Genomic DNA, 12664 nt, shown 5'->3' with positions numbered 1-12664 from the left:
TCACCCAGACACCATTGAGCTGAGGGTTTTGGATACAGCAGACATGGATTGAAATAGAAGATTAAACCTAAGGCCTGTTGAGGTGTTTTCAGCTCTCTTTAACTCTGCAAATATAGCTGAAGGTAGGTGAAAGCAGGGAGAAGCCACAGTGACTCTCTTCTGACAAACACTTTCTGTGTCCTGAAGTATTCCAATGGACAACCTCTGACAGATGAAAAAAGTGTCACTTTTCATTGAATTTTCCTCTTTTCCCTAGACATTATCTATATTGAATCAACAACCTCCCTGTAGCAGTTTGAGACCCAATTACTACTGCACCAAGATAAAATTAACTAGTAAAAGCCTATCCAATACTCTTCAATACCTGTCAAGTTCTGACAGGGTTCAGGATTAGCTGAGACTTCCATTTAAAGCAGAACAGCCTCTCCAAACTAGCTGGTTGAGAAAAGATAATTAGGTTTTTTTTTGTTTAAACTTCCTACTAACCTTTAATTTGTTTATTCCCTGCTGCAAATTCATTGAATGGTCTTCCTACTGGCTCAGGAGCAGTGTGGCCAGCAGGACAAGGGAGGTTCTTCTGACCCTGTACTCAGCACTGCTCAGGCCACACCTTGAGTGCTGTGTCCAGTTCTGGGCTCCTCAATTCAAGAGAGATGTTGAGGTGCTGGAAGGTGTCCAGAGAAGGGCAACAAAGCTGGTGAGGGGCCTGGAGCACAGCCCTGTGAGGAGAGGCTGAGGGAGCTGGGGGTGTGCAGCCTGGAGAAGAGGAGGCTCTGGGCAGAGCTCATTGCTGTCTACAACTCCCTGAAGGGAGGCTGTAGCCAGGTGGGGTTGGGCTCTTCTGCCAGGCAACCAGTAACAGAACAAGGGGACACAGTCTCAAGTTGTGGCAGGGGAGGTCTAGGCTGGATGTTAGGAGGAAGTTGTTGGCAGAGAGAGTGATTGGCATTGGAATGGGCTGCCCAGGGAGGTGGTGGAGTCACCATCCCTGGAGGTGTTGAAGCAAAGCCTGGATGAGGCACTTAGTGCCATGGTCTGGTTGACTGGCTAGGGCTGGGTGCTAGGTTGGGCTGGCTGAGCTTGAAGGTCTCTTCCAACCAGGTTGATTCTATGAGTCTATTTCATGCTGTTCAAGATTTAATATAAGAGAAAAAAATAAAACCAACCAAAGAAGGAGATTTTGTATTGTTTGCCCTCAGGTATCTGCTTATGGAAGCATTTTCTGATGCTGACAGTTAGAACTGCACCTCCATGGGATGAGGCAGTCAATGGTGAGCAGTTCTCATGATCAGCAGTGGTTCCAGCTGCTGTCAGATGGGCTCCACTGGTTCTGCCTGGTGCAGCCACACAGGAGGGCAGCTCCTCTCCTCGCCTCTCGTCTTCCCTGCGAGCATCACCTGCTGCCACACTCTGCATCTGTGGAGATGTCCTGAGCAGCCTTGCTTTCTGAGAACGTGGATATCACACTTCAGCCAATGCATGAGATGAAGGATTTGGGTATTCCAGTGGAGTCAGCTCACCTGCTTGAAATCATCTTGAGTGCTGTGCTCAGTTACACTCAGCAGCATATTGCTTTCACTCTTAAGAGGCTGCTTTATCTTGTTGAATGCAAACAGGTGTGGAGACATGCATGGTGACTGCTGCAGGTCTGTGAGCAGAAATGCCTTTACATTCCATACAGGTTGGTTGGAACAGAGCATCCAAAATTTTTATGTGACCACAAGCTCAGAACAAGGTGGGTCTCAGGGCTGAAAATGAGAAGAAGCAAACTGAGAAAGAAGTATTTTTCTATTCTCATGTAATCTCCAATCAACCTAGACTCATCTGTGGATTATCTACATGGTAAGATCTAAGCTTGACAGAGGTTTCCAAACAGGAGTACTGCACAAAACTGAAAAGCACTGTGAAAGCAGTAACAGGCTTGTAGAAGGGAGCTGGGTTAGAGAGATGTGCTACACACTGGGATGGTGCAGGTAGCAGAAGGGAGCTGGGTCAGAGAGATGTGCTACACACTGGGATGGTGCAGGTAGCAGAAGAGAGCTGGGTCAGAGAGATGTGCTACACACTGGGATGGTGCAGGTAGCAGAAGAGAGCTGGGTCAGAGAGATGTGCTACACACTGGGATGGTGCAGGCAGCAGAAGGGAGCTGGGTCAGAGAGATGTGCTACACACTGGGATGGTGCAGGCAGCAGAAGGGAGCTGGGTCAGAGAGATGTGCTACACACTGGGATGGTGCAGGCAGCAGAAGAGAGCTGGGTCAGAGAGATGTGCTACACACTGGGATGGTGCAGGTAGCATGGAAATGATTATGGCTTTTGGAACTCTGAGGACCAGAGTGCTGGTGTGGAGCGGATTCAGGTCTTCTCTCAGCTCCAGCTGCATGGTTGTACCATGCTAGCTAAAACCAAGCTGGAGCCAGAGGATGAAGAAAATGCTGCATTGTACTCCTGCAGGTAGCTAGAGCACATCCAGGAGGAAGCACAGAGCTCAGAGGCCAGTGCCTCCTTCCTTCCAGACGCATATGTGAGGCACCATGCTCCAGCACCACTCTCAGATGCTTCGACCTTGCCCTCTGCTCCTCAGGGGCTCAGGTTTATCCTATCTGTTTCCCCTCATTCTTCCTCACATCCTCCTGATCACCTCGTACTCAGAACAAGGCACTTTGAGAGCATCACCTTTCAGAGCTGGGCAGCTCTCCCTCCCAATCATGTCCCATTTAGTCACACATCACTTGGCACTGCCAAGCTTCTCTAGTACTTCACTGCATTGCTCCAGCTGAAAGCTAGCCCAGCACAGCCCTGGGCACACGAGCATGCTTTGGTTCACGAGGGCTCTGCATCAAACATCCTAATGTATGAGCTCTTACCTCAGATGACAAACATGTGTCACCAAGGGACAGTTTTGTAGAGGATAGATAGCTGTTGGTGACAATGATATCTTCTAGCTCAGTGCATTGATCAGACTCTTTGATGACATTGTAATTTAGGGCCACGCTATAACTGGCTGGCTTCTTCTCCCCTTTCTGCTGGCAGTTGCAGAGTTTCCTGAAGGCTGCTCTGAATTTCTGGGACATGAGATTGTAAATGACAGGATTGATGGCACTGTTTAAGTAAATACAGATCCTGCAGAAGAGCAGGAACCAGTTTTCTTCAAAGGGGCTGGAGAGGAAGGAGTTGACCACGACCAGCGTGCGGTATGGCATCCACAGGAACGCAAACAGGATCACAACCACAGCCAGCATCTTGGTAACCTGCAGGGGCACAGAGACACAGAGAATTGGGACAGAAGGTTAGCACCCAACAAGCTCCTGACAAAGCTGGCAGCTCATGGCTTGGACAGATTCACTTTGAAATGGGTCATGAACTGGCTGGAGGGCTTGGCTCAAAGAGTGGTGGTGAATGGTGCCACATCCAGCTGGCAGCTGTCACTAGTGGTGTGCCTCAGGCATCAGTGCTGGGCACAGACCTGTTCAATATCTTCACTGATGATCTGGACCAGGGCATTGAGCCCAGCATCAGTAAGTTTGCAGATGACACCAAGCTAGGAGCAGGTGTGGATCTGTTGGAGGGTAGGAGAGCCCTGCAGAGGGACCTGGCCAGGCTGGATGGGTGGGCAGAGGACAATGGGATGAGATTGAACAAGGCCAAGTGCAGGGTTCTACACTTTGGCCACAACAACCCCAAGCAGCACTACAGGCTGGGGCCAGAGTGGCTGAGAGCAGCCAGGCAGAGAGGGAGCTGGGGGTGCTGGGAGAGAGGAGCTGAAGATGAGGCAGCAGTGTGCCCAGGTGGCCAAGAGAGCCAATGGCATCCTGGGCTGGCTCAGGAGCAGTGTGGCCAGCAGGACAAGGGAGGTTCTTCTGCCCCTGTGCTCAGCACTGCTCAGGCCACACCTTGAGTACTGTGTCCAGTTCTGGGCTCCTCAATTCACAAGAGATGTTGAGGCGCTGGAAGGTGTCCAGAGAAGGGCAACAAGGCTGGTGAGGGGCCTGGAGCACAGCCCTGTGAGGAGAGGCTGAGGGAGCTGGGGGTGTGCAGCCTGCAGAAGAGGAGGCTCAGGGATGATCTTATTACTGTCTACAACTCCCTGAAGGGATATTATAGCCAGGTGGGGGGTGGCCTCTTCTGCCAGGCAAGCAGCAACAGAACAAGGGGACACAGTTTCAAGTTGTGCCAGGGGAGGTCTAGGCTGGATGTTAGGAGGAAGTTGTTGGCAGAGAGAGGGATTGGCATTGGAATGGGCTGCCCAGGGAGGTGGTGGAGTCACTGTCCTTGGAGGTGCTCAAGCAAAGCCTGGCTGAGGCACTTAGTGCCATGGTCTGGTTGACTGGGTACGGCTGGGTGCTAGGTTGGACTGGATGATCTTGGAGGTCTCTTCCAACCTGGTTGATTCTATGATTTCTGTGGGAAATAAAGGAAAGGGTCTACAATAATGAGTTCAAAGCCCATTATATCTCCTTGGTTAGGAGAGGGTAGTCTGTGTTGTAGTCTGTAGAGTCTGTATACTTTGTAGTCTGCAAAGTAACTGACCTCCTCTTGTCATGCCTAAGAAATCTATTTCCTCCTAGCTACCTAGGAAAATACAGACACAGATAAGCCAGCTTGCTGATGTTGTTTTTGCTATTATGACAAGGAACAGGACAACGAGCAAAAGTACTCTACAAATGGGTATAGTTTCCCCTGTTGATCTTTAAATGTGCATAGTCAAAAGCTACAGTTTTAGCTAATCCTTCACCCTGACTTTTGACCTTCCTATAGTTGTGTTTAGTAAAAGCTGAAACCTAAAAAACATTACCTCATTTTTTGTCACTTTACTGATAGATTTTCTTATGGCTTCTAGACTGCTTCTGCTGTTTGCAGTGCATAATCGTCACGACAGAGCAGAATGAGAAGAGGAATGTCTCAGCTAGCTAAAAGGGTGAATATTCCTCACCTCTGACCCATTCTTAGAATCATAGAATCAACCAGGCTGGAAGAGACCTCCAACATCATCCAGTCCAACCTAGCACCCAGCCCTAGCTAATCCACTAGACCATGGCACTAAGTGCCTCAGCCAGGCTTTGCTTCAACACCTCCAGGGATGGTGCCTCCACCACCTCCCTGGGAAGCCCATTCCAATGCCAATCACTCTCTCTGACAACAACTTCCTCCTAACATCCAGCCTAGACCTCCCCTGCCACAACTTGAGACTGTGTCCCCTTGTTCTATCGCTGCTTGCCTGGGAGATGAGCCCAACCCGACCTGGCTGGCTACAGCCTCCCTTCAGGGAGTTGCAGACAGCAATGAGCTCTGCCCTGAGCCTCCTCTTCTGCAGGCTGCACACCCCCAGCTCCCTCAGCCTCTCCTCATAGGTTTTATGTTCCAGGCCCCTCACCAGCTTTGTTGCCCTTCTCTGGACACCTTCCAGCACCTCAACATCTCTCTTGAATTGAGGAGCCCAGAACTGGACACAGCACTCAAGGTGTGGCCTGAGCAGTGCTGAGTACAGGGTCAGAAGAACCTCCCTTGTCCTGCTGGCCACACTGTTCCTGAGCCAGGCCAGGATGCCATTGGCTCTCCTGGCCACCTGGGCACACTGCTGGCTCATCTTCAGCCTGCTATCTATCAGTAGCCCCAGGTCCCTTTCCTCCTGGCTGCTCTCAGCCACTCTGTCCCCAGCCTATAGCACTGCTTGGGGTTGTTGTGGCCAAAGCTCAGAATCCTGCACTTGGCCTTGTTAAATCCTTGTTAAATCCTCTTGAAAGGATGAGTACTGCAAACACAACTGCACAGAGTGAGGTGACCCTGTACTGACCTGCTTTGGCTGAGGGACACTCAGGAATTCTCTCCTGCTGCCTCTCCTCCCTCCAGCTCTGCTCCTGCCTGTACCTCCAAGCTGAGCGAATCCATTTCGCTGAGAATAATCATTCAGCAGGGAAAATAACTCACATTTAAAGGAAGAAAGTAACCATTTGTGGAGCTCGGACTAACAATGGGGCTGAGCCCAACCGACAGCTGCCCTGCACCCTGGCAGGCATTCAGTGGATAACAGTCTAGAGGCATCAGAGTCCTTTGCAATCAGAAGCTCAGCAGGGGACTGCGAGCATCGCACCTGCTGATCGTTGCCCATTCACATTGCTTCTGAGCACGTCTCTGGCGAACAATTGCTCAGACAATCACCTGCGACGGCACAGCTGTCATTTCGAATCCTCAATTGGACCTGGAAGCAAATTGATCTTGCTGTCTGAATGGGGATGTTTTAGAGTCACACAGTCCTTTCCAGCAGCAACAAAAGGCTGTTGCTCTTCAGGTGGCTGCATTCTATATGCCTTTAAGACATATATGCATCTAGTGTGCCAACTATTTGATAGGTTTATGTATCCTGGCAGCTTGATGTGTACCTCCCTTCTGTCTAACGCCACTGGCTTGTGCTGCTGCCACAGAATCAGAGAATCACAGAATCAACCAGGTTGGAAGAGACCTCCAAGATCATCCAGGCCAACCTAGCACCCAGCCCTAGCTAATCCACTAGACCATGGCACTAAGTGCCTCATCCAGGCTTTGCCTGAACACTTCCAGGGACAGCAACTCCACCATCTCCAAGGATGGTGACTCCACCACCTCCCTGGGCAGCCCATTCCAATGCCAATCACTCTCTCTGCCAACAACTTCCTCCTAACATCCAGTCTCTCATCCTGTCATTACCAGACCTTGTCAATAGTCCCTCCCCAGCCCTCCTGTAGCCCCCTTCAGATACTGGAAGGCCACTCCAAGGTCTCCTCAAAGCCTTCTCTCCTCCAGGCTGCAGAGCCCCAGCTCTCCCAGCCTGTCCTCATAGCAGAGCTGCTGCAGCCCTGTAAGCCTTGGTGGCCTCCTCTGGACTGGCTCAAACAGTTCCAAGTCCTGCTTGTGTTGGGGGCTCCAGAACTGCACACAGTACTCCAGGTGGGGTCTGATGAGAGCTGAGTAAAGGAGCAGAATCCCCTCCCTTGCCCTGCTGCCCACACTGCTCTTGCTGCACTGGTAACTGCTCCCTAAGCTGGCTCCAGATGCAGTGGCTCTTCATATTGGTGCCCCTTTCCTTGGTAGAACTGTAGTTTGCAGTCTAAACAGCTCATCCTTCCAGTAATTATCCAATATCAATAGATGTTGTTCAGTGGAACAATAATGTGTTGGAAATAAAAGGTGTTTTGTGAGGAAAGAAAGATAATTTTGTGCCTTTCCCTCTCTTTTCATATTAACAAAAAACCCAAACTGATTTTTTCAACCTGTTTCCTTGTCTTTCTGCTCACTTTTGTCTTGCAGTGCTTTGAAATAAAGCTTCAGGGGGCCCTAGCTGCTGATAAGGAGGCACTGATCCTTTGGTAAACACATTTTCATAGAACCATAGGATCAACCAGGTTGGAAGAGACCTCCAAGATCATCCAGCCCAACCTAGCACCCAGCCCTGGCCAATCATCCAGACCATTTTGCTCCTGTTTCATTGCAAGCATTGCAATGAAATAAAGATTCACTGGAACTAACACTGTGCAGTGAGTTTTAGATCCTGTGGGTGGGAGGGTGAAGGCAGGGAACAGAGTGAGGAAGCAGAGGGCCTCATTCTACCTGGAAAAGCTGATACTTTTCATAGAATCATAGAATCAACCAGGTTGGAAGAGACCTCCAAGCTCATCCAGTCCAACCTAGCACCCAGCCCTGGCCAGTCAACCAGACCATGGCACTAAGTGCCTCATCCAGGCTTTTCTTGAAGACCCCCAGGGACAGTGCCTCCACCACCTCCCTGGGCAGCCCATTCCAATGCCAATCACTCTCTCTGTGAAGAACTTCTTCCTAACATCCAGCCTAGACCTACCCTGGCACAACTTGAGCCTGTGTCCCCTTGTTCTATTGCTGGTTGCCTGGGAGAAGAGGCCACCCCCCACCTGGCTACAATGTCCCTTCAGGTAGTTGTAGACAGTAATAAGATCACCCCTGAGCCTCCTCTTCTCCAGGCTAAACAGGCCCAGCTCCCTCAACCTCTCCTCATAGGATTTGTGCTCCAGGCCATGCATCACAGCTTCACTCTGAGCTCATCCCTAGGCATCCCACGTGAAAGATGTGTTAGAATAAGCTTGAGTCACCATTCTGAAACATATTCCAGGCTTTTTTCTCCTGAAGCATAGGATGCTCTAAATTGCCATTCTCTTTTGAAAACAAAATAAGAGTTCTCAGATCACCTTGCTACTTTTTTTTTCCCCCCTTTGGTGCTGGTGTTATGAGTCTTTACATCAGAGACTGAAAATGCCTGTGGTGATGAAACTGAGCATTGTCCATCTATTCCATCCCCTTTGCTCTCCTCAGAGCCCACCTGGAGTGCTGTGTGCAGGTCTGGAGCCCCCAACACAAGCAGGACATGAAACTGTTTGAGCCAGTCCAGAGGAGGCCACAAAGATGCTCAGAGGGCTGCAGCAGCTTTGTTATGAGGACAGGCTACAGGAGTTGGGGCTCTGCAGCCTGGAGATGAGAAGGCTTTGAGGAGACCTTGGAGTAGTCTTCCAGTGTCTGAAGGGGGCTACAGGAGTGCTGGGGAGGGACTATTGGCAAGGTTGGTAATGACAGGATGAGGAGGAATGGGTTTAAAGTGGCAGAGGGGAGATTTAATCTGGATGTTAGGAAGAAGTTATTTGCAGTGAGGGTGAAGAGACACTGGCACAGGCTGCCCAGGGTGGTTGTGGAGGACAGAATCACCCAATGTGATCTTTGATCACATTGGGTGATTCTGTCCTCCACAACCTCCCTGGAGGTGTTCAAGGCCAGGCTGGATGAGGCCTTGAGCAACCTATTCTAGTGGGAGGTGTCCCTGCCTGTGGTGTGGGGTTGGATCTAGATGATCCTTGAGGTCCCTTCCAACCTAGACCATTCTATGCTTCTATGCTAGCTGCAATTAGGATAACACTTTGAACAGTTAGCCACCCAGCCTCTTAGAAAAGGTCCCTCTGCCTTTTCAAGACATAGAAACCATCCCATTACCATCCTCACTTTTTCACTTCATAATGCAACAGCCTCCACACTGGGCAGTGCTCAAGGTGAAAGATTTGCCTGGTTTTAAAATGATGCTCTGTATACTATGAAGTGGTGGAGGCACCTTCCCTGGAGGTGTTCAAGAAAAGACTGGATGAGGCACTTAGTGCCATGGTCTGGTTGATTGGATAGGGCTGGGTGCTAGGTTGGACTGGATGATCTTGGAGGTCTCTTCCAACCTGGCTGTTTCTATGATTCTAAGTGACACTGAGAGCTTGAAAAGCAGATTTTCTTCTGCTGCTAATTAATGGGCAAAGAAAAACAACGTTAAAGACTCCTAATCTGACTAGTAACTATAAATGGGCACACTGAATGAAATGCAACCTAGCCCACATGTTTCAGTTGTGCATTTCAAGGCATGGTTTAAGTGCTCTTGTGAGCAGTTCAGCAGGCAGCTCACTAAGCTGTGAGGTCAGTGCCACCTCTGTAGTAAGGGACAAGATTCCTCTCGTTAAAGAGTAGCAGTCTACAGAGAGTTCAACCCATCACAAAAGGGGTGTGTGTGTGTGGGGCGACACTCAGTGTGTTTGAAAACTTCCCCAGCTGGGTTTTGCTTCCTGAGGAAACTGCAGAGCAGGGAGGGAGAAGCATCCCACTTGGCAAAGCGACCCTGCGGGGTGCTGAGCACTGGCAGCTAAGGGGTGCCAGCCAAATCACTCAGCATGCACTGCTGCTTCCCAGCTCTCACGCCCAGCTGCCTGACCCAGCTGGCCCCTGCTCCTGAGAGCAACTGTGAATCACAGGACCACACAACACTAGGGACCTCCAAAGATGATCTAGTCCAAGCCCCCTGCCAGGGCAACGCAGCCTGCATTTCTCAGCACTGCACCTGGCTATGCTACCTGCTGCATGCTGTGTGAGTACCAAGCTGTATGCTTCATTGCAAAGAGCCATAAAACTACAGTCAACTTGTAGAAGTACACGGTGGAGCACATCTGTTCACCAATATAAACAGAAGCTAGCCACAGAATCATAGAATTGTCAGGGCTGGAAGGCAACTCAAGGATCATCTAGTTCCAGCCCCCCTCCCATGGGCAGGGATGAATCAAACCTGTCTCTGTTTTGAGCCACCAGTGCTTAAGAGCATCCTCTGAGGGACAAGAATAACAAACAGACTTAGCATTTCCAAACCTCTTTTATACAGACCTGCTCAAGCAGACTTTTCATAGCAGAACCAGAGGTAGGAAAAGTAGCAACTTAATCACATTTGCAGAATGATGCAGTGCCTTAGACAGGACAAAAGCCTCAAGCCTCCTAAACTCCCAGTCTAGATCCTTCTCTTCAGGTGCTAAAAATAACTCAAGAGTCAGTTTGGGTACTTGACAGGATTATTAACAATCTCAATACAAAGAAAGTGTAGTCTTTATTGACACTTCCTAATTGCTTTTTCTTTTTGCTATAGGAAATAAAATACTGGGGTGCTTGGGGTTGTTTCTTCTGTAGCCCTTGCAGTGTGGAGCAGTGAATAGCAAAGAAACAAACACATATTTATAGGCACGTGTAGGCATATCACAGAGTTCAGTTTGGCTGATTAGCAAAGGAAAAAGGGAGAATATCTTTTGTCCTCTTGGTTTTTACCTCTGAGCCAAGTGAGTTTGGGGGGGTTTTAAGAAAGCCATTTCAAACTGCTGTTCCTACCTGCCTTCGAGAAGCAACAGTGCTATGGAAACTTCTGTTAGTCATCTTGGAATTCACAGGCTTGCTTTGGTGAGCCATGGCATTCCTCCATGCCTTGGAGTTCTCTTTGGGGTCCGAAGGGATGGGGTTCAGAAACAGTATCCTCGCGATCAGGACATAGAGGACAGTCGCCAATACCACTGGCACCACATAAAAGATGCCAAAGTCCATCATGTAGATAGGAGAGTAATAGCTCCTGGACACTTTATAGCCACAGGACACAGCAGTAGTGTCTTTGTAGACTACTGTATTAAGGTCTAGCAAGAAAAACCAGAGCATACAGTATATGGAAGTGAAAGCCCAGACAAAAAGAATGATCTTTTTTGCTCTTGAGAAAGTGCAGAGGAATTGAGCTTTGATTGGGTGGCAGATGGCTATGTATCTCTCAATGGTGAAGGCAGTGATGGAAAAAGAAGAAGCATTGATCCCTAGGTACTGAAGGTAGGTGATGCAGAGGCACCCCACGTAGCCGTATACCCAGGATCTGTACAGGCTTTCCGTGATATTTGGTAGTCCTGCAGCCACAAGCACCATGAGATCTGCCACAGCCAGACTCACCAGATAGCAGTTGGTGGGAGTTCTCATGTGTTTGGTTCTGAGGACCACCAAAACCACCATGATGTTGCCCACGATGCCCAGTCCGCAGATAAGGAGGACCAAGAGGACGGTAACCGCTTGGTATTCGGCCGTAACGATCTCCTGGCTCGACGGTAGCAGCCCAGTTTGGTTCTGCTCATCCCTTGTGCCATTCTCCATCTTCGGCAGCCCACTGCTGCTTCTGCCCAGCACTTGCTCTCAGCACACGTTCTCCACGGACCCCTGCGACAGGGCGAGCGGGGAGGAGCGTGGCTGAGTCGCAGCCCCAGGACACATTCTCCGTGCGGTCACAGTGCAGTTCCTGCGCTGTCCTCCGCTCCCCCAAAAGCACCCGGACTTGCAGCCTTTGTCAGTTCAACCACCAGAGTCAGGTTAACCCCTCTGAGACTCCAGCTCACTTGGGCAGGTGAGAAAGCTATTTGCGGAGAGCCGGTTCACGGATGCACAGCCTGCGGAGATGCTTCCCCCCTGCAGAGGAGGCGGTGCAGAGAGAGCAGGGCTGCACTGCCAGCTGCCTGGAGCCCTGCGTGGGACTGAGCACAGCCACTCCAGGCAGACTTCAGCATCGCTGCTTTCCAGGAGGAGTCACAACTTAGCGAGGGTGGAGACAGCAGCGAGAGGTGAAAGGATTTGTAAAGCCCCACAGGTCTTCTGCCTCCAGCTGCTTTCCCTCTGCTCTCAGATGGCTATTTCACATATAGATCCCATTGATCCGCCCTGGCAAACAAAGGGGAGATTGCCTGGCAGCGAAAATACACCAATTCCTAAAGCTGACTTCCTCCATGCCCCATCCTTGTGAAAGTGAAGGTGATTTTACAGTTGCCTTCTGCTTTGCAGGGAGCTGTAAGAGTCCCTCCAGAGCTTGCAGAAGGAATGGTAGAGCAGCTTTTGCAAACAACAGGCAAAGCTGCCTGCCTTTACAGACAATTATCTTCAAAACCTCCCTTTCTATTGCTGTCATCGCTCCCGAGCCCTTTCAGCTCTTCTTTGGGGATCGTAGCACAGCAACAATAAAACCATCAGAGCACAAATTGCTTCTTAATGAGATCAGTCACACACATGTGCACACGCACACAGAGTGCTACAGATCCACCACTGTCTACTCACTAGAGAAGTCTGCTCTGGGTGAATACGCCAGAAGCTTAACAGGAGCCAGCAGTGTGCACTTGCAGCCCAGAAAGCCAACCAGAGCCTGGGCTGCAGCAGCAGAAGTGTGGCCAGGAGGCTGAGAGAGATGATTCTCCCCCTCTACTCCGCTCTGCTGAGACCCCACCTGCAGTACTGCATCCAGTTCTGGAGCTCCTATTACAAGAAGGATGTGGAGATGCTGGAGTGTGTCCAGAGAAGGGCCA

At 50.1% G+C, this 12664-nt stretch overlaps 1 protein-coding gene across 1 annotated transcript; it reads right to left on the bottom strand.

The window, feature by feature from the left end:
- Positions 1-1520: 1520 nt before the first annotated feature.
- Positions 1521-11471, bottom strand: TRHR (thyrotropin releasing hormone receptor). The gene is made up of 3 exons (XM_064153950.1): positions 10677-11471; positions 2867-3250; positions 1521-1748 (listed from the first exon to the last, which is right to left on the bottom strand). Exons 1-3 carry the CDS (start codon positions 11469-11471, stop codon positions 1743-1745), a joined length of 1185 nt encoding a protein of 394 aa, XP_064010020.1. The 3' UTR covers positions 1521-1742.
- Positions 11472-12664: the final 1193 nt, after the last annotated feature.

Source organism: Pogoniulus pusillus, chromosome 14 (genome assembly GCF_015220805.1).
Source record: "Pogoniulus pusillus isolate bPogPus1 chromosome 14, bPogPus1.pri, whole genome shotgun sequence".
Taxonomy (NCBI): domain Eukaryota; kingdom Metazoa; phylum Chordata; class Aves; order Piciformes; family Lybiidae; genus Pogoniulus; species Pogoniulus pusillus.
This window is presented reverse-complemented; position numbering and strand designations above follow the sequence as displayed.